This window comes from Delphinus delphis, chromosome 11 (genome assembly GCF_949987515.2).
Source record: "Delphinus delphis chromosome 11, mDelDel1.2, whole genome shotgun sequence".
NCBI lineage: Eukaryota > Metazoa > Chordata > Mammalia > Artiodactyla > Delphinidae > Delphinus > Delphinus delphis.
In genome coordinates this window covers 88,407,083-88,434,045 of record NC_082693.1, presented here as the reverse complement: position 1 = coordinate 88,434,045, position 26,963 = coordinate 88,407,083, and the positions used below count along the sequence as shown (strand labels likewise).

At 45.8% G+C, this 26,963-nt stretch overlaps 1 protein-coding gene across 1 annotated transcript in view; it reads left to right on the top strand.

Annotated features, from left to right (window-relative positions):
• LARGE1 (LARGE xylosyl- and glucuronyltransferase 1) overlaps positions 1–22,778 on the top strand; it is a 583,936-nt gene extending 561,158 nt beyond the window's left edge. Inside the window, exons 13-15 of the mRNA XM_060025562.1 lie at positions 15,703–15,849; positions 19,648–19,843; positions 22,446–22,778. Of these exons, the coding sequence (XP_059881545.1) occupies positions 15,703–15,849; positions 19,648–19,843; positions 22,446–22,643 (541 nt within the window). The 3' untranslated portion in view covers positions 22,644–22,778. The remainder of the gene's footprint in view (positions 1–15,702; positions 15,850–19,647; positions 19,844–22,445) is intronic.
• The last annotated feature ends 4,185 nt before the right edge of the window (positions 22,779–26,963 follow it).

Below are 26,963 nucleotides of genomic sequence, written 5' to 3'. Positions count from 1 at the left end.
CTGCTGGATCATATGGTAGCTCAATGAAAAGACAGTCTCTTCAATAAGTGGTGCTGGGAAAACTGGACAGCTACATGTAAAAAAAAATGAAATTAGAACACTCCCTAACACCATACACAAAAATAAACTCGAAATGGATCAAAGATCTAAATGTAAGGCCGGACACTATAAAACTCTTAGAGGAAAACATAGGCAGAACACTTTTTCACAGAAATCACAATGGTATCTTTTTTAATCCACCTTCTAGAGTAACAAAAATAAAAATAAACAAATGGGACTTAATTAAACTTAAAAACTTCTGCACAACAAAGGAAACCATAAAACAAAAACACAACCCACAGAATAGGAGAAAATATTTGCAAATGAAGTGACCAACAAGGGATTAATCTCGAAAATATACAGACAGCTCATGTAGTTCTATGTCAAAAAAACAGGAAGATGGCGGAAGAGTACGGCGCGGAGATCACCTTCCTCCCCACAGATACACCAGAAATACATCTACACGTGGAGCAACTCCTACAGGACACCTACTGAACGCTGGCAGAAGACCTCAGACCTCCCGAAAGGCAAGAAACCCCCCACGTACCTGTGTACAGCAAAAGAAAAAAGAATAAACAGAGACAAAAGAATAGGGACGGGACCCTCACCAGTGGGAGGGAGCTGTGAAGGAGGAAAGATTTCCACACACTGGGAAGCCCCTTCGCGGGCGAAGACTGCGGGTGGCGCAGTGGGGAGCTTCGGTGCCGCGGAGGAGAGCACAGCAACAGGGGTGCGGAGGGCAAAGCAGAGAGATTCCCGCACAGAGGATCGGTGCCGACCGGCATTCACCAGCCCGAGAGGCTTGTCTGCTCACCCACCGGGGCAGGCGGGACTGGGAGCTGAGGCTCGGGCTTTGGTCGGATGCGGGGCGAGGACCAGGGTTGGCGGCGTGAACACAGCCTGCAGGGGGTTAGTGCGCCACGGCTGGCCTGGAAGGAGTCCGGGGAAAAGCCTGGACCTGCCGAAGAGGCAAGAGACTTTTTCTTACCTCTTTGTTTCCTGGTGCGCGAGGAGAGGGGATTAAGAGCACTGCTTAAAGGAGCTCCAGAGACGGGCACGAGCCGCGGCTAAAAGCACGGACCCCAGAGACGGGAATGAGACGCTAAGGCTGCTGCTGCTGCCACCAAGAAGCCTGTGTGCGAGCACAGGTCACTATCCACACCCCCCTTCCAGGGAACCTGTGCAGCCCGCCACAGTGCCAGGGTCCCGGAATCCAGGGACAACTCCCGGGGGAGAACGCGTGGCGCACTTCAAGCTGGTGCAAAATCCCATCGGCCTCTGCCGCCGCAGGCTCACCCCACATCCGCACCCCTCCCTCCCCGCGGCCTGAGTGAGCCAGAGCCCCCGAATCAGCGGCTCCCTTAACCCCGTCCTGTCTGAGCGAAGAACAGACGCCCTCTGGCGACCTACACGCAGAGGCGGGGCCAAATCCAAAGCTGAGCCCCTGGGAGCTGTGAGAACAAAGAAGAGAAAGGGAAATCTCTCCCAGCAGCCTTAGAAGCAGCAGATTAAAGCTCCATGATCAACTTGACGTCTGTGGAATACATGAATAGACAACGAATCATCCCAAATTGAGGAGGTGGACTTTGAGAGCAAGATTTATGCTGTATAGCTTTGCTTCCACCATTTGTCCTAGGGTTTTATCCGTCTGTCTTTGATTTTTTTTAATTTTTCTTTTTTCTTAATAATTATTTTTTTCTTTTAATAACTTTATATTTTATCATACTTTATCTTCTTTCTTTTTTTCCTTCCTTCCCTCCTTCCTTCCTTCCTCCCTCCCTCCCTCCTTTCTTTCTTTCTTTCTTTCTACTTGACTAATTCTTTATTTCTACTTTTTCTCCCTTTTATTCTGAGCCGTGTGGATGAAAGGCTCTTGGTGCTGCAGCCAGGAGTCATTGCTGTGCCTCTGAGGTAGGAGAGCCAATTTCAGGACACTGGTCCACAAGAGACCTCCCAGCTCCACACAATATCAAACAGCGAAAATCTCCCAGAGATCTCCATCTCAGCACCCAGCTTCACTCAACGACCAGCAAGCTACAGTGCTGGACACCCTAAGCCAAACAACTAGGAAGACAGGAACACAACCCCACCCATTAGCAGAGAGGCTGCCTAAAATCATAATAAGTCCATAGACACCCCAAAACACACCACCAGACGTGGACCTGCCCACCAGAGAGACAAGATCCAGCCTCATCCACCAAAACACAGGCACTAGTCCCCTCCACCAGGAAGCCTACACAACCCACTGAACCAACCTTAGCCACTGGGGAGAGACACCAAAAACAACGGGAACTACGAATCTGCAGCCTGAGAAAAGGAGACCCCAAACACAGTAAGATAAGCAAAATGAGAAGACAGAAAAACACACAGCAGATGAAGGAGCAAGATAAAAACCCACCAGACCAAACAAATGAAGAGGAAATAGGCAGTCTACCTGAAAAAGAATTCAGAGTAATGATAGTAAAGATGATCCAAAATCTTGGAAATAGAATGGACAAAATGCAAGAAACATTTAACAAGGACCTACAAGAACTAAAGATGAAACAAACAACAATGAACAACACAATAAATGAAATTAAAAATACTCTAGACGGGATCAATAGCAGAATAACTGAGGCAGAAGAACGGATAAGTGACCTGGAAGATAAAATAGTGGAAATAACTACTGCAGAGCAGAATAAAGAAAAAAGAATGAAAAGAACTGAGGACAGTCTCAGAGACCTCTGGGACAACATTAAATGCACCAACATTCGAATTACAGGGGTTCCAGAAGAAGAAGAGAAAAAGAAAGGGACTGAGAAGATTTTTGAAGAGATTATAGTTGAAAACTTCTCTAATATGGGAAAGGAAATAGTTAATCAAGTCCAGGAAGCACAGAGAGTCCCATACAGGATAAATCCAAGGAGAAATACGCCAAGACACATATTAATCAAACTGTCAAATATTAAATACAAAGAAAACATATTAAAAGCAGCAAGGGAAAAACAACAAATAACACACAAGGGAATCCCCATAAGGCTAACAGCTGATCTTTCATCAGAAACTCTGCAAGCCAGAAGGGACTGGCAGGACATATTTAAAGTGTTGAAGGAGAAAAACCTGCAACCAAGATTACTCTACCCAGCAAGGATCTCATTCAGATTTGATGGAGAAATTAATAAACCTTTACAGACAAGCAAAAACTGAGAGAGTTCAGCACCACCAAACCAGCTTTACAGCAAATGCTAAAGGAACTTCTCTGGGCAAGGAACACAAGAGAAGGAAAAGACCTACAATAACGAACCCAAAACAATTAAGAAAATGGGAATAGGAACATAACATATCGATAATTACCTTAAATGTAAATGGACTAAATGCTCCCACCAAAAGACACAGATTGGCAGAATGGATATAAAAACAAGACCCATATATTTGCTATCTACAACAGACCCACTTCAGACCTCGAGACACATACAGACTGAAAGTAAGGGGATGGAAAAAGATATTTCACACAAATGGAAACCAAAAGAAAGCTGGAGTAGCAATTCTCATATCAGACAAAATAGACTTTAGAATAAAGACTATTAGAAAACACAAAGAAGGACAATGATCAAGGGATCGATCCAAGAAGAAGATATAACAATTGTAAATATTTATGCACCCAACATAGGAGCACCTCAATACATAAGGCAAATACTAACAGCCATAAATGGGGATATTGACAGTAACACATTCATCGTAGGGGACTTTAACACCCCACTTTAACCAATGGACAGATCATCCAAAATGAAAATAAATAAGGAAACACAAGCTTTAAATGATACATTAAACAAGATGGACTTAATGGATATTTATAGGACATTCCATCCAAAAACAACAGAATACACATTCTTCTCAAGTGCTCATGGAACATTCTCCAGGATAGATCATATCTTGGGTCACAAGTCAAACCTTGGTAAATTTAAGAAAATTGAAATTGTTTCAAGTATCTTTTCTGACCACAACGCTATGAGACTAGATATCAATTACAGGAAACGATCTGTAAAAAATACAAACACATGGAGGCTAAACAATACACTACTTAATAACGAAGTGATCACTGAAGAAATCAAAGAGGAAATTTAAAAATACCTAGAAACAAATGACAATGGAGACACGACAACCCAAAACCTATGGGATGCAGCAAAAGCAGTTCTAAGAGGGAAGTTTATAGCAATACAATCCTACCTTAAGAAACAGGAAACATCTCGAATAAACAACCTAACCTTGCACCTAAAGCAATTAGAGAAAGAAGAACAAGAAAACCCCAAAGCTAGCAGCAGGAAAGAAATCATAAAAATCAGATCAGAAATAAATGAAAAAGAAATGAAGGAAACGATAGCAAAGATCAATAAAACTAAAAGCTGGTTCTTTGAGAAGATAAACAAAATTGATAAACCATTAGCCAGACTCACCAAGAAAAACAGGGAGAAGACTCAAATCAATAGAATTAGAAATGAAAAAGGAGAAGTAACAACTGACACTGCAGAAATACAAAAGATCATGAGAGATTACTACAAGCAACTCTATGCCAATAAAATGGACAACCTGGAAGAAATGGACAAATTCTTAGAAATGCACAACCTGCCAAGACTGAATCAGGAAGAAATAGAAAATATGAACAGACCAATCACAAGCACTGAAATTGAAACTGTGATTAAAACTCTTCCAACAAACAAAAGCCCAGGACCAGATGGCTTCACAGGCGAATTCTATCAAACATTTAGAGAAGAGCTAACACCTATCCTCAAACTCTTCCAAAATATAGCAGAGGGAAGAACACTCCCAAACTCATTCTACGAGGCCACCATCACCTTGATACCAAAACCAGACAAGGATGTCACAAAGAAAGAAAACTATAGGCCAATATCGTTGATGAACATAGATGAAAAAATCCTCAACAAAATACTAGCAAACAGAATCCAACAGCATATTAAAAGGATCATACACCATGATCAAGTGGGGTTTATTCCAGGAATGCAAGGATTCTTCAATATATGCAAATCAATCAATGTGATAAACCATATTAACAAATTGAAGGAGAAAAACCATATGATCATCTCAATAGATGCAGAGAAAGCTTTCGACAAAATTCAATTTATGATAAAAACCCTGCAGAAAGTCAGCATAGAGGGAACTTTCCTTAACATAATAAAGGCCATATATGACAAACCCATAGCCAACATCGTTCTCAATGGTGAAAAACTGAAAACATTTCCACTAAGATCAGGAACAAGACAAGGTTGCCCACTCTCACCACTCTTATTCAACATAGTTTTGGAAGTTTTAGCCACAGCAATCAGAGAAAAAAAAGAAATAAAAGGAATCCAAATCGGAAAAGAAGTAAAGCTGTCACTGTTTGCAGATGACATGATACTATACATAGAGAATCCTAAAGATGCTACCAGAAAACTACTAGAGCTAATCAATGAATTTGGTAAAGTAGCAGGATACAAAATTAATGCACAGAAATCTCTTGCATTCCTATACACTAATGATGAAAAATCTGAAAGTGAAATCAAGAAAACCCTCCCATTTACCATTACAACAAAAAGAATAAAATATCTAGGAACAAACCTACCTAAGGAGACAAAAGACCTGTATGCAGAAAATTATAAGACACTGATGAAAGAAATTAAAGATGATACAAATAGATGGAGAGTTATACCATGTTCTTGGATTGGAAGAATCAACATTGTGAAAATGACTCTACTACCCAAAGCAATCTACAGATTCAATGCAATCCCTATCAAACTACCACTGGCATTTTTCACAGAACTATAACAAGATATTTCACAATTTGTATGGAAACACAAAAAAGCCCGAATAGCCAAAGCAATCTTGAGAGCGAAAAACGGAGCTGGAGGAATCAGGCTCCCTGACTTCAGACTATACTACAAAGCTACAGTAATCAAGATGGTATGGTACTGGCACAAAAACAGAAAGATAGATCAATGGAACAGGATAGAAAGCCCAGAGATAAACCCACGCACATATGGTCACCTTATCTTTGATAAAGGAGGCAGGAATGTACAGTGGAGAAAGGACAGCCTTTTCAATAAGTGGTGCTCGGAAAACTGGACAGTTACATGTAAAAGTATGAGATTAGATCACTCCCTAACACCATACACAAAAATAAGCTCAAAATGGATTAAAGACCTAAATATAAGGTCAGAAACTATCAAACTCTTAGAGGAAAACATAGGCAGAACACTCTATGACATGAATCACAGCAAGATCCTTTTTGACCCACCTCCTAGAGAAATGGAAATAAACAAATGGGACCTAATGAAACTTCAAAGCTTTTGCACAGCAAAGGAAACCATTAATAAGACGAAAAGACAAGCCTCAGAATGGGAGAAAATATTTGCAAATGAAGCAACTGACAAAGGATTAATCTCCAAAATTTATAAGCAGCTCATGCAGCTCAATAACAAAAAAAAGCCCAATCCAAAAATGGGCAGAAGACCTAAATAGACATTTCTCCAAAGAAGATATACAGACTGCCAACAAACAAATGAAAGAATGCTCAACTTCATTAATCATTAGAGAAATGCAAATCAAAACTACAATGAGATATCATCTCACAGCAGTCAGAATGGCCATCATCAAAATATCTAGAAACAATAAACGCTGGAGAGGGTGTGGAGAAAGGGAACCATCTTGCACTGTTGGTGGGAATGTAAATTGATACAGCCACTGTGGAGAACAGTATGGAGTTTCCTTAAAAAACTACAAATAGAATTCCCACATGAACCAGCAATCCCACTACTGGGCGTGTACCCTGAGAAAACCATAATTCAAAAAGAGTCATGTACCAAAATGTTCACTGCAGCTCTATTTACAGTAACCCAGAGATGGAAACAACCTAAGTGTCCATCATCGGATGAATGGATAAAGAAGATGTTGCACATATATACAATGGAATATTACTCAGCCATAAAAAGAAATGAAATTGAGCTATTTGTAAAGAGGTGGATAGACCTAGAGTCTGTCATACAGAGTGAAGTAAGTCAGAAAGAGAAAGACAAATACCGTATGCTAATACATATATATGGAATCTAAGAAAAAAAAATGTCATGAAGAACCTAGGGGTAAGACAGGAATAAAGACACAGACCTACTAGAGAATGGACTTGAGGATATGGGGAGGGGGAAGGGTAAGCTGTGACAAAGCGAGAGAGAGGCATGGACATATATACACTACCAAACGTAAGGTAGATAGCTAGTGGGAAGCAGCTGCATAGCACAGGGAGATCAGCTTTGTGTTTTGTGACCACCTGTAGGGGTGGGATAGGGAGGATGGGAGGGAGGGAAGTGCAAGAGGGAAGAGATATGGATACATATGTATATGTATAACTGATTCACTTTGTTATAAAGCAGAAACTAACCATTGTAAAGCAATTATACTCCAATAAAGATGTAAAAAAACAAAAGGAAAGAAAAGAAGACATAATATGTATAATTGAATCACTTTGCTGTACACCTGAAACTAACCCAACGTTGTAAATCAACTATGCTTCAATAAAAAATAAATTAAAAAAAGAAAACAAGCCAAATGAAAAATGGGCAGAAGAACTAAACAGATATTTCTCCAAAGAAGACATACAGATGGCCAATAGACACATGAAAAATACTCAATATCACTAATTATCAGAGAAATGCAAATCAAAACTACAATGAGGTATCACCTCACACCAGTCAAAATGACCATCATCAAAAAGTTGACAAATAATAAATGCTGGAGAGGGTGTGGAGAACAGGGAACCCTCTTACACTATTGGTAGGCATGTAAATTGATACAACCACTATGGAGAACAGTATGGAGTTTCCTTAAAAATCTAAAAATAGAACTACCATATGATCCAGCAATCCCACTCTGTGGTATATATCCAGAGAAAACCATAATTCAAAAAGATACATTCACCCCACTGTTCATTGCTGCACTGTTTACGATAGCCAAGACATGGAAGCAACCTAAAAGTCCATCACAGATCGATGGGTAAAGAAGATGTGGTGTATATATATATATATATATATATATAATCAATATTACTCAGCCATTAAAAAAAGAATGAAACAATGCCATTTGCAGCAACATGGATGGACCTAAGGATTATCATACTAAGTGAAGTCAGACAGAGAAAGACAAATACCACATGATATCACTCATGTGTGGAATCTTTTTTTAAAAAAAGATAACAAATGAACTTATTTACAAAAACAGATTTACAGATATTGAAAAAAAAACCTGTGGTTACCGAAGGGGAAAGGTGGAGGCGGAGCAATAAATCAGGAGCTTGGGATAAACACCCACACACTACCATGTATAAGGTAGATGACCAACAAGGACCTACTGTATAGCTCAGGGAACTCTACTCAATCCTCTATGATAACCTATATGAGAAAAGAATCTAAAAATGAATGAATATATGTATATGTATGACTGAATCACTTTGCTGTACCCCTGAAAATAACACATTATAAAACTGTACTCCAATAAAATTAAAATTTTTTAAGAATGTATCATCTTAACCCATCTACACATTTTTAAGTGTATAGTTTAGTGGCATTAAAAGAATATTCTCATTGTTTTGCAGCCATCACCATCATCTATCTCCAGAATTCTTTGTGCCTTCAAAACCGAAACTCTGTAACCGTTAAACAATAACTCCCCATTCCCTCTCTGCTCAGTGCCTAATAATCTTTATACTTTTTGTCTCTATGAAAAAATGAAAAGGACATACAGCTCAGTGATGGGAAGTTCCACACCAGAGAGCCTACACTTCTGCCTCTCTCCACTTTGGACTCTGTCAGGACAGAGGTTTTATCTGTTCACCCAGCTCTGGACTCAATATTTCTGGTCTGGCTTCATAAATATTCACTAATTAATGAATATATTATCTTAGTTCTCTTCATAACCAAGCCTGTGAAGTATTTATTATCATCAAGATAAGGAAACAAAAGCCCAGAGTTAAGAAAATTGCCCCTGATTACACGATTAGTGAAGCGGTATTGAGATAGAATCAGCATCGTCCGATGTGGAAGACCGTGCTCTTCTTCTCACTCTTCAGCCTCTCTTCAAACTGGCAGCCCCTGAGAGAGACCCGTTCCCCACATGTACTGAAAATCGTTTTAGTAGGCTCCTCTTGAAACATCAGAATATCTGGCCATCCCATAAGGTAGCCCCTGTATTGCATCAAGGGCCTCGTAATTGACCTCCCAGCTTCCACCCAGGCGACACTACAGTCGGCTCTCAACACAGCAGCAGAGTGATTCTTTCAATCCAGAAAGCAGATCCTCTCACTCAGCTTAGAGTTCCCTGGTGGCTCCCCATCTCACTGAGTAAGATCTCAAGACCTTTGTATTAGTTTCCTGTTGCTGCTGTAAGGATGCTGAAAAGGGTCTGTGGAGGCTAAAATCAAGGTGTCAACAGGGCTGCTCTCTGGAGGCTCTAGGGGAGAATCTTTTCTTGCTGCTGGGAGGCCACCCACATTCTTTGGCTTGTGGCCACATCACTCCAGCCTCTGCTTCCTAACTCCCTCTTAGAAGGATGCTCTCTGTTACACTGAATCCACCTGAATCATCCAGGATAACCTTCCTGTCTCAGCATCCTTTGTCACATCTGCGGAGTCCCTTTTGCTGTGTAAGGTAACATAGCTGCAGGTTCCTGGGATTAGGAGGTGGTTTTCACTGGGGGAGAGGCGGGGGAGGCATTTGCCCACCACACCCTTCAGTGATCTGTAAGGCCCTGTATGATCTGCAGCACCCTCCCCCTCCACCATGGCCTTTCTGGTCCCCTTCCTCTCTCTGTTCCTTACTGTGCTCTTGTCATTAGGACCTTTGCACTGGCTGTTTCCCTAACCCAGAAAGCTCTTAACCCAGGTCACCACATGGCATGCTCCCTCGCTTACTCCAGGTATCTGTTTTAGATATCCCCTTCTCCATGACGCCTGCCTATCTAAAAGTACAGCCCATTCTCCACCTCCGGCATTCCTAACACCCTTCACCTGGCTCCGTTCTCTCTCAGCAGGTCTCACTTTCCAACACACTATGTGATTCACTCTTTGTTCTTCACGTCTGTCCCCCACCTGTAAAATGTCAGCTCCCCGAGGGCAGGGATTTCTGCCTGTTCTGTTTACCAGTGTATCCCAAGTGCTTCAACAGTGCCTGGCACACAGTGGAACAAGCGAGGAACCAATGAAAGAGCGAAGTGGGAGAATCCAGGGTGGGCGCCAGGCTTTATGAGCGCGGTCAGGCTGGCATAAGAGGGACGGACACTCATGCCGATGGCCAGCGCACATCAGTGCTTGTCACCTACCAGGCACGGATTAAGCATTTTACATATAGGAGCTCATTCAGTCCTCACAAACACCCTCTGAGATTAATGCTGTGATCACCATCCCCATCTTTACAGACAGAAGCTGGGGAACAAAGAGGTTAAGTAATCAGCCGGGTTGCAAACCTAAGCCTCCCAGCCTCAGAGCCCTCATCTTCACCACTGATGAGGTGACGTCATTAGAACCACACAGCTCATCCCTGTTTCTTATTTCTCTGAGACACTTTCCCGTAATCTCTTCATGCCAGGAACCTGGGCTGTTTTCCTGGTGACAGAGACCTGCCTCTAGGGCAAAGGATGGAGTTAAAGAGAGAGGAAGAGGGGGAGGGTGTGTGTGTGTGTGTGCGCGCGCGCGTGCATGCATGTTTTTGCATACGCGGTCAACTGCCAGGGTCAGTCTTCAGGTTTGGTCATTTTAAGCGCCAGGAAGCCCATCTACCTAACAGTGTACTCTTCCGTGCTGTTTCTTCAACTTAGCGCTGAGCCCCATGAAAGCCTGCAGTCTCTGCCCACCTCCGTCCCCTCAACTGGCGCAGGAAGCCTTGCTACTCACATCCCCCACCCCCACCCCCCCGCAAACTCGGTCACCAGTTTTACCAAATGGGAGCAAAAAAGGCCATGAACTATTTGCATACTTGAGTAAACTAGCACGAGAGGCTGAGGGGAAAAGATGCACGGGAGAGGAGATGGGGGACTTGGAAGACAGACACCACCCAGTTCACAGCTTGCTACCAGGTCGGCCCCACCAGACTGGAAGGGATGAATTTACTGTGTCAGAAACACCTGAATTGTTTTTGACATGAGGAAGGACTCGGGGAGCTGGCTGGAGACCGAAATCAAATAAACTCTGTTTCCATAGACAGGCAGGCTGGCAAGCCAGAAATCTGTCCTGGTTGTGGGCAGTTTGTGGCCTTTTCTGAACCCTCTGCCCTCGTACTTTCTCTTGCACCAGGCCCAGCGGGAAGCTGAGCTGGGAAGGGGGACGCAAGCTCACTTGTTACTCAGTTATTCCACGTCAGGCGCATGCCTGGCTGTAAATGATTATTTCATCCTCACAGCAGTGCTGATTGGTAAGAGAGGAGTGTTACCTCCATTTTACAGATGGGGAACCTGTGACTACAGTGTCGCCAAGGTCACAGGACGGTGGCAGGCAGGACCTGAACCCGGTGCCAGCTGCCTCTGAGTCCCTGTGTTTGCCGTGCTCTGTTATACCAGCAGGTTTCTCATTTACTTCTGTAGCTACCTAGGGTGTCTTTTACAAGTTTTCAGTCCAAAAATGTTCTAGTAGGTTTGTGAATATTTTTGAAGGGGTCCTGGCCAAGGGCAAGTGGATCAATCAGGATTCTTCAGAGAAACAGAACCATAGGATGGTTAGATATGGCTGGATAGTGATTTTAAGGAATTGCGATGACTGGCGAGTTCGAAATCCATAGAGCATGTCAGTAGGCTGGAAACTCAGGCAGGATTTCTATGTGACAGTTTTGGGGCAGAAGTCCTTCTTTCCCAGTTAAGCTCAGTTTTTGCTCTTAAGGCCTTCAACTGATTGGAGGAGGCCCACCCACATTATCAAGGGTAAGGGCCTTAAAGTCAGCTGATTCTAAATGTTAGCCACATCCACAAGATACCTTCACAGCAACATCTAGACCTGCATCTAAGGCAAAGGGGTATTATAGAAGCCTCTTCTTGGAATGGAAGATAATTGCCCCTTTCATGGTCCCTGTACATAGGGGCAGCTCTGAGCTATGCTTCCCCGTGTGAAGCCCTGGCCGGGACCGACTGTTTAACCAACCAGCCGGGCACCACAGCCCAGCCTAATTGACACATGCAAGTAAGCGTCCGGAACAGCAGCCACCATGTAGTCAGCACCTAGTATGTGACAGGCACTGCGCCAGCACTTCTGCACACACCGTGCGCTGCTTCTCATCAAAATATTTAACCCATGCATGAACTCGGAGACTCAGAAGGGTTCAAGTGACTTGCCCAAGAGGAGTGGTGGAGTCAGCTAGAAACCACGTTTGCCTGGTTACTACCGTACCGGACTGCCTTCCAAAATCTTCAGTTTGAATACTCTAGATGAACCAGTCCCAGAGAGATGGACGATGGGACCCAGAACCACTCAGCGGGTCAGAGCTGGCTCCCAGGCCAGCCTTCCCACCTCGCCATCCTGCCCTCCCCTACTCCTGGAAGATTCTGCACTGGGAACACTCCATCCCCTGCTAGACTCGCTTCCCAGGTAGAGCATGGCCACAGACCATGCAACTCCAGGTGGTCCGCAGGCCCAGCCAGGGTAGTATATGCCAGCAGGACACAGCCCAGGAGAGCCCAGGCTGCCGTTACCGTCTCAAGGAACAGATGTGCTCAGAGTCGGTGCCCTGTTCACACTTTGTTGCTGAAACAACTTCATAATGAGACCCATTCAGGACATCAGTATCAAAGCCTCCTTGAACTGAGGCTGAAACGGACTTATCTAGCGACAAATCCATCTCCGTGGCATTTTGTGTTTTAGCGAGATGAAAGGGAATTTGCAGGAAACACTTGAGGGTCTGATGCTCTCTATGCAGAGGGAAATAAGGTTTTCTGGGACTCGATTTTGTAGGGCGTGCTGCTGACCAGGTCTGCTTACTCTGGGCCTTGCAATATATTGGTGGTTCTGTTGCAAGCAACAGAAACCAGTGCTAGGCACTTAATTAAACTGAAAAGAAATCACAGGGGGGGAAATGTTGAATGGTTTATCTTACAGAATCAAAGTAGGATTTGGAAAACCAATACTTGAGACCATAATTAACCCTGGGCAGCTCCGGGCCACTCTGCAGTAGAAGTTCAGAAACCTCTGAGTGTTGCCTGATATTAGTGCAGGTCGGCTCTGTGATCTCCAGTCTCTGCATCTGTTCAGATTTCCAAGAGTGAGAAACTAATTTGCTCAGCCCAAGTGTCTACCCCTGAACACCCGGCCCTGGCCAGGTCTTCACATGTGTCAGCATAGCTCAGAGCTGCCGACTATGTACGGGGACCATGAGAGGGAATTATTTTCTATTCCAAGAAGTGGCTTCTATAATAACCTTGACTGTAACAGTAATGTGGGGTTTATATAGATAGAGATGTCCATGTTCATAGATCTCTATGTCTATTGTGTATGTGTGTACACTTCACCATTCCCTCCATAGTTCAGCCCTCCTAGCCTCCCACTCCATTTCCATAGCAGTCGTATCTTCAACTAATTAGCTGCAAATGTAATCTAGAGCCCCAATTCAGAGACACTTGCCCTGGGGCCTTAAGCATCCTGAGACATTTCAGATGAAAACGTAAGCACCAGGTGGGAAGAGACTTTGGATGTTTTGTTCTGTATTTCCAAGTGCCAAGCACAGTGCCTGGCACGTCGTAGGTGCTCGGTGATTGTTGAACGAATGGCAACCACCCATCAGTGCTGGGACATCTTCCCTCCTCCCTCCAGGGGCTTCGCCATCTTGATCCAAGGGTATTCTTTAGACCCATATGTCCCGTCCCTAACACCCATATCTGTAAATAAGGTACATACCTCTCCTGGGGGAAAGGTAATGAGCTCCAGCTCTGCCCATGTCCAATGTAGGGTTGATATGAAAGAGGATGCTTAGCCATCAGTGAGGAAACTTCGGGTGTTTGTATGAAGTCATTGCATAGAAAAGACAGAGAAATGCACGCCAGAACGGGGTGACTCAGACCTCTGGTCCTCCAACCAGCTACATATAGCTCACCCAGATTCTATCTTGGTGTCATCGTTTATGAATCTCCCCTGAAGTAGCGACATGAGGCCCATATATCATTTGGTATATAGTTAACTTAAGCATAACTATAAAGAGTGAACCGCAACTGATATTTGGAGGATTCCCACGTCAGTTTCCAGTCCATCTCAACCACCACCTTTGCACTGGGAGCTGGTGAAACCCCTTAACCAAGAGTGGTTTCCGAGACCTGCCCTTCTCCCGACCTGGTCCGGGTTCCCCCTCATTTGTTGCTTCCAAACCCTGCTGCCGGTCTTCCTGGACGGCCGCTCTGTTCTTGTCCCACGCTGGCCAGGGCTAACGTGTTCCTTCCTCGTAGGGTGACGGCTCTTTGCAGACCAGCCCCAGTCCCTGCGTAGGCACAGGCGCAGAGTCCTGTTGAGTGAAAGTGACTTCTTACTTCAAGCAGTTGCATTGCTCTGGAGGGCTGCTGCTTCCGGTACTTTTGCAGAATGCCTTCAACGCCTCGCATTACCCCAAGGAAGACTGCTTTCTCTGTCTCAGAGATAACGGGCAGATGGCCCAGGCTGGCCTGAGACCTGAGGGTCAGTGGTCTGAGCAGGGAGCCCGCATGAAGTATCAAAGCCACGGCCAAAGAGATGCTGGAAGGTGAAGCCAGGGAGTAGGACAGCACCGCAGTGTAATAGGGACCATTTGTTGCTTCCAGCCTGCCACGTGCCAGGTGTACCAAACAGTACTAGTATTTCTGTTACCTTGTCTGGTCTCCACAGCACCTCAGGGGCGAGATATTATTGCCCCATCTTAGGGAGGAACCTGAGGTCGTGAGAAGCTAAATCCCTTGTATGATATGGCAAGACTCCTAAAGCGGCAGAGCCAGGATTCAAATCCTGTCTGTGTCCGTTACAAGCCTTGTGCACTGTGACCTTTCTGGGCCTTTCTCTCTTTCAAAGGTTGGCCACAGAGCTGGGCCATGGCAGATAAATCCATAAGGCAGGACATGGGTCTGAGGAGCAGAAGGCCAGGCTCAAAGGCCAGGAGTGAATGAGAGGATGAGGGATAGCAGAGCTCTGGCGCATTGGCTGCTGGCTGTGTGGGGTGTGTCTGGCCATTTTGAAGGCTCAGGATCTGAAGGAGGGAAAGGACGGAAGAGTCACAGAGACGGGACCCACAAACGCCCAAGTTGGTGATCACCTCATTAGCTTTATGTCCAGCTCTCCCGTGGCCAGTGGTGCGCTGGGAGCATGTGGCCAACCCAGCAGACCCAGCAGGTGGGCAGATCTCCAAACCCTGTGCGTCCCGGACGCTTGGCTTTTGCACTCGTCTCTGACAGGGGCACACACTATGAAAGTGAGGGAGGGCCCCCAGCCTCTCCGTTCACTCTCCAGGAAGACTCCACTCTCTGGTCCAGGGACAGCAGGGCTCCCAAGTGGCGTTGGACCAGCTACCTGGCCTCCCCGGGCCTCGGATCCCCCATCTTTAACCCGAGAGGCTGACCCCTCCCTGTGCCAACCACCTCCACTCCGTCCCGTGGGGAAGGCCTCTGCCTGGCATCACAGGGACCCTGTCTCTCTTCCTGCCCGCTCTCCAGGAAGTCTGTCATCCAGCTCGACCTTGCCAACACCAAGAAGGTGACGATAGTCCCTGCGTTCGAGACACTGCGCTACCGGCTCTCCTTCCCCAAGTCGAAGGCAGAGTTGCTGTCGATGCTGGACATGGGGACCCTCTTCACGTTCAGGTGAGTGGCCCTCACTGCCGCCTCCTGGGGGAGGGGAAGCCTGAAGCCCTTCTCGCTCCTGGGAACCCAGGCGCCAGAGCTGCTGGCCCAGACAGTTGTCATGGCATTAGACCATTTTAAGGCCAAAACAAAGCACCGCTGGCCCCACACTGTGTGCTTGGAGTGTTGTTTTCTCTTCCCACGTGCCATGCGCTTTTTGTACACGTGTGATCGACCTGTGTGTCCACATGCAAGGACAGGAACGCTGGGCAGGGCAGTTAGCTTATTTCTTTTCCTACTTTACTCAGTTTAAGTTCTGCTCCCGTCTCCCGGCTCTGATTCCTGTCTTGGTTTGTTTGTCCATTCAGTCATTTGGTAAGCGTGTTTCGTCGTGTTAGTGCCGTGGAGGCCGTCTCCCTTTTTCTTGTGGGTGGTCTGTTCTCCGAGGTCCTCGGGCCTGGGATGGGCAGCAGTAGCTTCAACCACTCAAGTCATCAAGGTGACTCCAAGGTTGGACACAACAGATGTGGCAGCTGACTTTCCTGTTGCCCGAGTGACAGTTTCAAACAAACCTTTCATTTCCCTGATTTCCTAGTACCCTAAGTCCTGCAGGAACATTGCAGAAGGGCTACCCTTCCACCTGTCCAAAGGGCCCAGAGAGTCTGCAGGATAGCACAGGTGCCAATGGCTTCTGTCTGCAGGGGACAGGCTACAGCATTAAGGGTAGCGCCCCTGGGCGGGGGAGTAGGAATCGTGCTCGGTCTCTTGACAGAGCAGTTGGAAGAAAGAGAGAGCTGCGCCCTCCTTCTGCTTCCGTTTTAAAGAGAGACCTCCCTTTTGAACCGTGTAAGAATGCCCAACACTTCCTTTGAGCTAAAGAACATACATTTCTAGGCAATCTGAATTTTATTGGAAAGATCATAATAACTTAGGTTTTCATATCACTGTTAAGTCACTAGAAGTTTCTGGAAGGTTTTCTCAAACATTATTTTGTGAAATAATTTTATCAGGTAGGTTATTCATGCAACAATTCAGAGATGCTCCCTTTTCACCTTTTATACAGATAAAGGAACTGAGGAGTGCAGGGGTCCTGGGGGAGCCAGGACTCAAACTCCAGCCTTCTTCCTCCCTCCAGAATTCTGGAAAGTAGCCTCAAAGAGTTAATACCCCACCAACCAATCCTCCTTTCTTTTTGGAAAAAAAACAATAACTACCATTTATTGAGTGCCAGGCACTGTGATCAGCTCCTTTAATCCTCACAACAAATCCATGAGGCAGATATGTTGTCCCCATTTTACAGATAAAGAAACCAAGGCTCTGAGAGGCTACATAACTTGCCAGGCCACACGGCCAGTACGTGACAGAGCCTGGATTCAGCCCAGCTCTGGGGAACTACAGAGCCTGTGCTCTTAACCGAAGTACCATCAGACCACTGATCAAGTCCTGAATTTTTTCACTTTCAGTGTTTGAAGATGCATGCAAAAAGAGAGACTCTAGATGCCACAGCCTAATGGCTGACCATCCAGCAAATTTTCAAGACCTCCTTCCTTCATTCTCCATCCCCAGATTATCTAAGAACTCATTTCAAGGCCAAGTCCGTGGGCCTGAGAGCTGGGGTTTGGCCTGCTGTGTCCGCGATTGCTGCTCTGGCCCACAGCTTGCAAGCCACCATGCCAAGTGCTAAATTACAGACCTTCCCTCCGAGAAATTGCTTTTGTCACCTTCCCTCCAAATGATGAACAGCTGAAACCTACTCCGCACTGCACCTGGAATGAGAAATCACCCACACACCTACACATCCATCCTCCAGGGCAGCGGTTCTGAGTGGGGTTCCTGGGCCACTAGCAACAGCATCCCCTGGGAGCTTGTTAGAAATGCCAGGTCTGAAGCCCCACCCCAGACCTACTGGATCAGAAACTCTGGGGGTGGAACCCAGATATCTGTTAGAAAATAGTCCTCCAGGGCATTCTGATACGCACTCACGTTGGAGAACCTCTGCTCAAAGCAGAGTGCCCCGCATCTCCTCTAAGCAACATCCCACAAGGTGTACCCAGGAAATCTCTCTCGTCACTATGTTTGGAGGCTGAGGATGGTCTCAGAAAGCAAATCCTGGAGACCACTGTCTACTGGTCTGACAGATTTCTTGGGGCATTTTCTGAAGCTTTTCTTTCTAGAATGTTCTTTTTCTTGGGCCCCATCTGCTGTTTCACTAGAGCCTCAGCCTCCTGCCATCTCTTTGGAGCGTCCAGAGGCACATTCCTGCCCCACTAACTGGCTTCTGTCTCAGGTACCTCTCAAGTTTTAAGAGTGCTCATTCATTCATTAATCTGTTCAACTTAGTGCACAGCCATTGACTACTTGCTCTAGATATAGGCCAGAGAGTGTGGTGACAGTGACATATAAGAGAGGTAACCCAGCATCGTGGTTAAAGGTCCTGGCCCTTGAGCCAGGCTGCCTAGGTTTGAATCTCACCTCCGCCACAGCTATTTGTAACTTGACACTGGGCACGTAATAAGAATTTAAAACTATAGGTCTAGCATGTACAATATAACCAGTATAGAGTAAGTGTTTACTAAATACTGGCTTCTTATCATTATTGTTGCATGGTTGTATTCATTTTTATTGCCATATAACAAACTACCACAAGTTTCGAAGCTCAAAACAATACAAATTTATTATCTCACAGTCTCTGAGGGTCAGAGGTCCAAGCATGGAATGGCTGGATTCTCTGCTTCGGGTTTCGTTTGGCTGAAATCAAAGCGTGGGCAAGGCTGCAGTTGTCCCTAGAGCGTGTGGTTCTCCTCCAGGCTCACTGGTCGTTGGCAGGATTCCTTTCCTTGTCATTGTAGGACTGCCATGTGGCCCCCATAGGCATCTCACGCATGGCTTTTTGCTTTCTTCCAGACTCAGATTTAAAAGTTCACCTGATTAAGTCAGGCCCACCCCCCATAATCTCCCTTGTAATTAATCTAAAGTCAACTGATTAGTGACCATAATTACATGTACTAAATCCCTTCTGCCCTATAACGTAGCGTAATCACAGAGGTGATACCATAGTCACAGGTTCTGCCTCAAGAGGGCAAACATTATACAAGGGCAGGTCACCCAGAAGAGAGTCTTCTGCCTTCCACAAGGGTCCCTGGTAGGAATGACCCTATTACAGACTAACATGCAGTTCCACATAAACGACAGAGAGCACTCCAGAAAGTCATGTACCCTTTCACAGTGATAGCCTCTTCATTAGTAAAGGATGTAGATAGTGGACTGTATTCGTTGCTGTAACAAGGTGCTACAAACTGGGTGGCTTAAAGTGACAGAAAGTTATTCTCACCATTCTGCAAGCCAGAAGTCCAAACTCAAGGTGATGGTGGTTCCTGGCTTCCTCCAAAGGCTCTAGGGAAGATTTCTTTCGTGCCTCTTTCCAGCTTCTGGTGGTTGCCAGCAATCCTTGGCGTTCCTTGGCTTGCAGGTCTATCACTTCAATTTTTGCTTTCATCTTCACCTGGCATTCTTCCTGTGTATCTCCGTATCCAAAATTTCCTCTTATAAGGACACCAGCCTTTGGATTAGACCCTGCAATAATCCACTGTGACCTCTTCTTAACTTGATACATGTGCAAAGACCTTCTTTCCAAATAGGTCACATTCTCCGGTACTAGGGGTTAGGGCTTGAACATAGCTTTTGGCGGGAGGTGGGGGACAAAATGCAACCCACAACAAGGACTATATCAGCATGTAGCTCTTCATCCTCCAAACCAGCAGCATTTGGAAAGCTGAGCTTCCTTCCCTCCACTCAGTGGCTTTTCTCCATGTGTCCCAGGTACCACGTCTGGACTAAAGGCCACGCACCCACAAACTTTGCCAAGTGGCGGACCGCCACCACGCCTTACCGGGTTGAGTGGGAGGCCGATTTCGAGCCGTATGTTGTCGTGAGACGGGACTGCCCTGAGTACGACCGGAGGTTTGTGGGCTTTGGCTGGAACAAGGTGGCTCACATCATGGAACTGGATGCCCAGGTGAGAAGAGTGGGACGTTATGGACCCGGTGCTGTGGGGAAAGGGGAGGCCTGGATCTTAAAGCTGGAAGGGCCTTGGAGATAATACGCAGGGACCAGAGAAGGAACGCAGCGTGTTCAGGGATCTAGAGTGAGAACATGACAGTACTCATTCTCAGGGCTGTTGATTCCCAAAACTTTTCTCTTTCTTCTCCCTTGGGTGACAGACAGTTGGGTTCCCAGCCAGGACTCAGGCACATGTGAGTGTCCTGTGACAAACCACTTCACGCCCTCATCCTCATTCAACCCAGTGACGAAGACAAGCAAATGATGACCATTCATCACTCAGCCTGTGAGTCATGTAACTGACACAAAGCATTCTAGCAGTTCGGTATAAATGACACAAAGCACGCAGCTGAGAAGCAGCTATTTATTCTACCCTGTAACTAAAAGAGTGATGATGTTCAGGCTGTATTTAATCATGAAACCTTCTCATTCATTCAACTAATACTTAACTGAGCACCTACTTCAAAAGAAATCTCCGCAGAATTCTAATAGGTTAAACCAGGGGTGTGCAAAGCTTTTCTCCAAAGAACCAGATAGTAAATTTGGGAGGCTTTGTGGGGCCTGCAAGTTTCTTTTTCAACTACTCAGTTCTGCCATTGTCGTTCAGTTGTAGACAGTATCTAAAGAATGGACGTGGCTGTGTTCCAATAAAACTTTATTTATTAAAGAACATGCAGCCGGCCAGACACACCACAGCTTGGCAACCCCTGTGTCAAACAAACAAAAGCAAAGCTATTCTGGTTCAGTTTGGAGAAGGATGCTTACGCCCCTCAACCCCACCCTTTGGTCTCTCTGTATGCTATTCTCCAAGGCACCTCCTCTTGGAACACAGTGTAAAGATTGCTCAACAGGAACATCCTGAATTCAGAAAAAGCAATGGATACTCAGTGCCGGCTGCCCTGAGTCACCTGGAGAACTTTCCAACAGTTCCAGTGTGTTTGAGAACAGTCCCAGGTGATTTGAATAAACCTCTGATGTAGATAGAAGGTTATGGGATGGTGTCCATATTTAACAACGGAGAGCACGACCTTTAGTGTCCGTTTTTTCAGTCTTGGAGGTGGTCCAGTGCTGCTCACAAACAGAAATGCTTAGTCTGCCTCAGCTTCTGCTTGAAAGAAATGTTGTAATATTCGTGCATCTGGCAGTGTGGTGAGGTGAACTGGTTCAATAAAGTTAATTTTTCCAGCACTGAGACCTGGGCTTTGTTTTAGACAATTTTGACAGAACTCTTGAAAATCTGTTGCATATTTTCCTTGCTCTGCCAAACGTAATTTTACTCTTTCTAGTGATTTAGGGAGGTAATGAGTACACACCTGACAGGTAATCCAGCCACACCTGTAGGAGCTGTTGGGATCAGTAGGGCTGTTTGTCCCCACGTGAAAAATCCCAGACAGCTAAACTCCGGGAGTTCTTGCATTTTCTTTTTATGGTTTTTCTCACTCCTTCCTCACCATCAACTGTCATTTCTGGCTGCTGTCAGTATTCCTCCACGTGGAACAGCTACCCTTCCCCATCTTGACGTTTCCCTTTGAGTTTATTCTGATCTGCTCTGGGCTGGGAAACTAGATGACCAAAGCTTATCAGACATTCTATCTAAAATCAGAGATTGTAATTCTGAGTGCAGCTGTGCTGCTTCTCCTTTGAGTTACACATCCCGAATTTATGTCACCTGTTTTAGCTATTTAGAGGCATTTTATTTTTTATCTGAGTTCCTATCTATATTCTGCAAAGTGGAGAATACCATACGATGATTCGTAGTAAGGCTGCGTGGGCGAGAAGTTTGGTGTGGTTTTTTTTTTTTTTTTTTTTTTTGGTACGCAGGCCTCTCACTGTTGTGGCCTCTCCCGTTGCGGAGCACAGGCTCCGGACGCACAAGCTCAGCGGCCATGGCTCACGGGCCCAGCCGCTCCACGGCATGTGGGATCTTCCCGGACTGGGGCACAAACCCGTGTCCCCTGCATTGGCAGGTGGACTCTCAACCACTGCGCCACCAGGGAAGCGCTTTGTTTGTTTTTTGTTGGGGTTTTTCTGTTTTGTTTTTGAGAATTTAGTTCTTGATGAGCTTCCGTCCAGTGGAGCATCTTTTTCCTCATTCCTTTTTTGTCCCCTCTTTTGTACTAATCTGACGAGACTGTTAAATCTCATCAAACCCTATGAGAAGTCACATAAGCAGACATCACTTAATCGAGCAAGAGAGCCTCCTGTGGCTTGTGTCATTCTAGAGCAAATATGTGGGTGTGTACTCACACTTAATCAGGAACGTTTTATGGGCCATAAGCTCTGCCCAGCACTGTCCATACATTACTGGTTGTCTCTCAAGGTGGGTATTATTACTTTCACTTTATAGATGGGAAAACTAAGGCTCAGAGAGGCCAGGTAATGTGTCCAAGGTCATGGAGACAGCCCTGAACTGCTCCCGTCCACATGGTGGTGCTGCCCTGCTTCCTGGTGTCATTCACCACTTATTCCTTCGCTTGGTCAGGCGGCCATCCGCTGGGGTGTTCATCACACATCGCTGGGGGCTCTGCAGGTCTCACACTGCTCTTGTCTGCTTCCAGGAGTATGAGTTCATCGTGCTGCCCAACGCATACATGATCCACATGCCTCACGCCCCTAGCTTCGACATCACCAAGTTCCGGTCCAACAAGCAATACCGCATCTGTCTCAAAACCCTGAAGGAGGAGTTTCAGCAGGACATGTCCCGCCGCTACGGCTTTGCCGCCCTCAAATATCTCACGGCCGAGAACAACAGCTAGCACCAAGAAGCCCATCACAAGGGAGAGACGTTCTACCAGGGGGAGAGCCACTTGCTGTGTGGGGCCCAGCCTTCAAACTCAAATTGAGCACCGCTTTTTTTGGTTTGTTTTTATTTGTCTCTTTGGCCCAACAAAGCTGCCCTCCCTACGGAGATCTGGGACAAGGATCCGGCCAGTCCCTCTCTGGCCCATGACCCATCACTCCCAGAGCGTGGGAAAACAGCCCACCTATGTGGTCTCTCCAGGAACGGGACACAGAGGGTGAGAGGGAGCAAGGGGGTTATCCTTCCGCAAAGGCACACCACCAGGCAGGTCTTTAGGATATTCTCATGGCTTTTTTTTTTTAAAAAAAAAAAAAGAGAAGGCAGGGTGTAGGGGTTAGCCATCCAAGGAAATAAAAGCAAAAATGTCTCTTCATCAGAGAAGACTTTCTTCTTCACCCTGCAGTTCAACGGGGTATCCAAAAGGAGGGCACACCAGTGATCAGAACTGTTCGGGAAAACCCAGTGGGGACACTGTACTCGGCAGGACCTAGAGGTGGGGATTGCTCGGTTCTTTATCCTCAAGGTCACTCTTGTTTTGTTTTGGGGGATTTTGTTTATTTGTTTATTTTGGGTCTGGGAATCCCAGCTAGAAAACCCGATCCTTTAAGGCTCTGAAGGAGAAGCAGCTGCTTAGCTGCCATCCCTCTATCAGCAGTGGCCCAGCCAGGAGGACGGGAGTCTGCGGCCAACATCTACACGGGTCGCCTTCTTCGGGATGGTCACCGAGGCCCCATGGCCTTGAATTCCCTACTTTCCAGAATCCAGGGGCTACGATGGGGACTGTAGAAGTACAGAGACCAGCTGTTTTACAACCAGTCACATTTTCTATTGGCAGTGACTGATTCAATGGGGACAGGGCTTTAAAGGGATGGTTTCCATGCACGCGAAAGGTACGAACCTCTCAGGCCTTTAGAAGAACTTTCGTAATTCACTCGAGCCCAGTCCTGAAGATTCACAAGCCCGTTTGGAGAACTTAGGGAAGAATGTGTTGGGCTCCACTGTGTTCACACGTCCACTCCGCTGCAGCTGGGACGAGGTCATGACCTCAGGCTCCCTTGGGGACCCACCCAAGGGTAGGCCAGCACCTTTACCGTTACACAGATTGAAGGGACACTGGACTTTTTAGCCATTTTCTTGAATCTTCAATGTTAATGTTGTGTTTACATTGATGAGAACAAGAGTCAGGGCCCTACTCTCTGCCGGGCTGTTTGTATCAAGTTGCAGTGTGACCAGCAAACGCTGCATCAATAAACGAAAGTACAGACTGTTTCTTCCCCACTCCCCTCCCACTCTTGTAAGGAGCTACCGGACACACTTCCGTGTAGACAGCAAAGTCGGTAAACAGCAACTTTACACTTTCTGTTCTCCCGTTGTGTTCTCTCATTGCTTGAACTTGAACCTCTTTTTTCTCTTTGCCTGAGGTTAGATCTCACTTCATGCTCCAACCCTCAGAGCATTTTCACATTTTCCATTCAGCTTCTGTCTCAATACTGAAGGCCAGATGTTTTAGGTAGCATATGTGGGCCAGCAAGGGAAACCGTGGCAACTGTCCTGCTAGTCATGAAACGCCGCAGCAGCAGCCTGATTTATGAGAGGCCCTCAATGTGTCACGCAGTCACGTGCATTCACTCAGATTTACTGACAAATTTAGGAAAACTATTAGGACTAATCCTCACACAGATATGCATAAGTTTGTGTGTGTGTATATGTCTCATGTGTGTGTGTGTGTATATATATATCTCACATACATAAATGACATATGCAGTATTATTACAAAAGCTATACATAAATACTGTAAAAAGCAAAACATCACAAAAGTATTCAAAGTTCACGTTAAAGTTTCCTTTTTCCACTGGTGTGTGGGAGCCAGCTTATTGTGCACATCTCTTTCCTACTCCTGTGTACAGAGACATCACCTTTGTAGCGTGAAATCATCCGTGATTGGAGTATTTACGCCATGGAAATCAGAAAACATCACAAATCAGGGCCCTGCCACCCTGAGCGCCGGTTGTTAAACATCTCCCCGCACACCACTGCTTTTTCCTCTCCCCTGTGCATACACACACACACGCACAGGCACTCAAACTTTCATATGCTGACAGCTCTAGTTCCTCAGTGTTGAAAATCAATTTTTAATTCCCTAAAGCCTTTTATTTTTTAAATTTTTTCATGGCCCCTGAATCACACCCAGCCACCTTGCTTCTTCACTTGCATTTCTGTGGGTATAGTTGTGACCATGTAATCTATTATCATCTGAAGTGGGTCAGCTCTGAGAATGAAGGAAGGTGCTAATTACTTGGAGACAAGAGGTATAAATTGGAGGACGGTGTAGCTTCATGTACGCTGAATTTATTAAAGCCAGAAACTGACACTCCACACCCACAAGAGGAAATCCTATTTCCCCAAAGACAGGCGCCTGACACTCTGAAGCTACTCTCACTTAAGGCTAGAACTCAGATCGTGGCTGATTCCCAAGTTCAACACAGAGGCTGCCAAGCCGGTGGAGGCTGAGGTCTGCAGCACCAACAGCGTGAATTCCCAGAACTTACATTGAGGGCAGCAGCACTTTGCCAGCCCCGGCTCATGTGTGGGGAGCTGTAGCCACTTGGTCAGAGGCAGTTGCTACAGATGCTGATTCCTTCGTATCAGTTCCCTAGGGTACAAGACGCTTGTGAATGGGGCACACTGATGTTTTCATGCTTAAATAAGCCAAAACCATCTTGGCTTTCAGTTGGGAGGGAGGACAGGATTCTCTCCTTTAGCCCCCATAATATTCAGTGCCCGAGGGAGCTGAGATATATTGGGTAACCACTGTGAAAGGACCCTGGGCATGCAGGAGCTCGTTGAAGCCTTGCGGCAAAACAGCAAAGTGGCTATTACCGTTGATTGATGAGGAAACTGAGTGAGCTCTGGGAAATTCAGTAAGTCCCCCAAATTCACAGTCAGTACATGGCAGAATCAGAACTTAAACCCAAGCCTACTTTTTAAAATCCGAAGCCACGTAATCTGCAACGATGCTCTCTTCCCCAGAAGAAAAGAAACATACTAAGTATTGGCGGACAAGAGGATTTGAACCTATGGAAGATGATGACATTCCTAAGTCCTCGTTCACCATCCAACAATAACCACACAGCCTAGACAGCAACCCCTCCTTAGATGCTCCAATTCTTGCCACGCTCATGGACTTTCTCAAAATTCATTTGAAATAGACCTGGGCAATCTATGACCATATTTAGACAGCTGAGATCAACTAGGAGGGCAGTAATTGATTCTCTGAATGCTTCTCCTGGGTTATTTCCTAGATTACATGGCACAGGTAGAGACACTAAGTTTTAAGCTCCCCTTTGGACCTCATCAGCATGCTGCTTTCAAGTGAGCTCTCCAAACGCACTGAGCTGATTTACAGAGGACGTATTTGCCGAGTTGACTAATAGCTTCTTTGTACCCCATCATGAAAGGACAGACCCTACTTTTAACTGTTCCTTTCAAAGACTCTACTGTCTTTGAGTTAAGGCTTCATTTGTGGTCACCAGGCCTTTAGGGAGCTCTGTGTTAGTGGAAGAAACGTGATTAAAATCCCCTCTCAGACACGGCTCCCGCACCCTCTTGGTGAAGATAACAAGAGCTACCATTTACTGAGCCAGGACTTCTCTGGGAGTTGGCACTGATGGGTCCTCACAGCAACATTATAATATAAGGAAGGTATTTATCATGATCCCCATTATTTAGCTAATGGAACCGGTCCTGAGGGAAATTAACGTTACTTACCCGGAATCACACAGGTTGTTAATGGAGGTGCTGGAATTTGAACCAAAATCCAACTGCCATCAGAAACCCACGTCTCCACCGAACGCTGCTGCCTCCTTATACGATACAGAAGTCAGTTGGGCTGCCGGGCTTATCCAGTCATGTCTTCGTGTAGTTCATGACGATATGCTTTTTTTTTCCCCTTTTTTAATCCTAAGGGTTTATTTTCCAATTTAATGCCATTAAAGTTTAGGCATATAGGGTTTCTGATTGTGAATATTTGATGGGTTTGGTCATTGGTTTATTCCAACACATTCGGTAGTCTTCAGAGACAATATCTTCTGGAATGAAAGAATGTCAGTCAGTGCTGGGGAAGTGTTTCCCACTTGGTTCCCAAGGTACCAAGACCTTCTGGTCAATGAGGCTGGGACGCTGTCACAAAATGATTGACAGGGCCTGCTCAGAGCAGAGTCTTCAACAGATTCCTGGGTAAGTTATGCTGCTGTGGTTTTGAAGGAAGAAAGTCAGG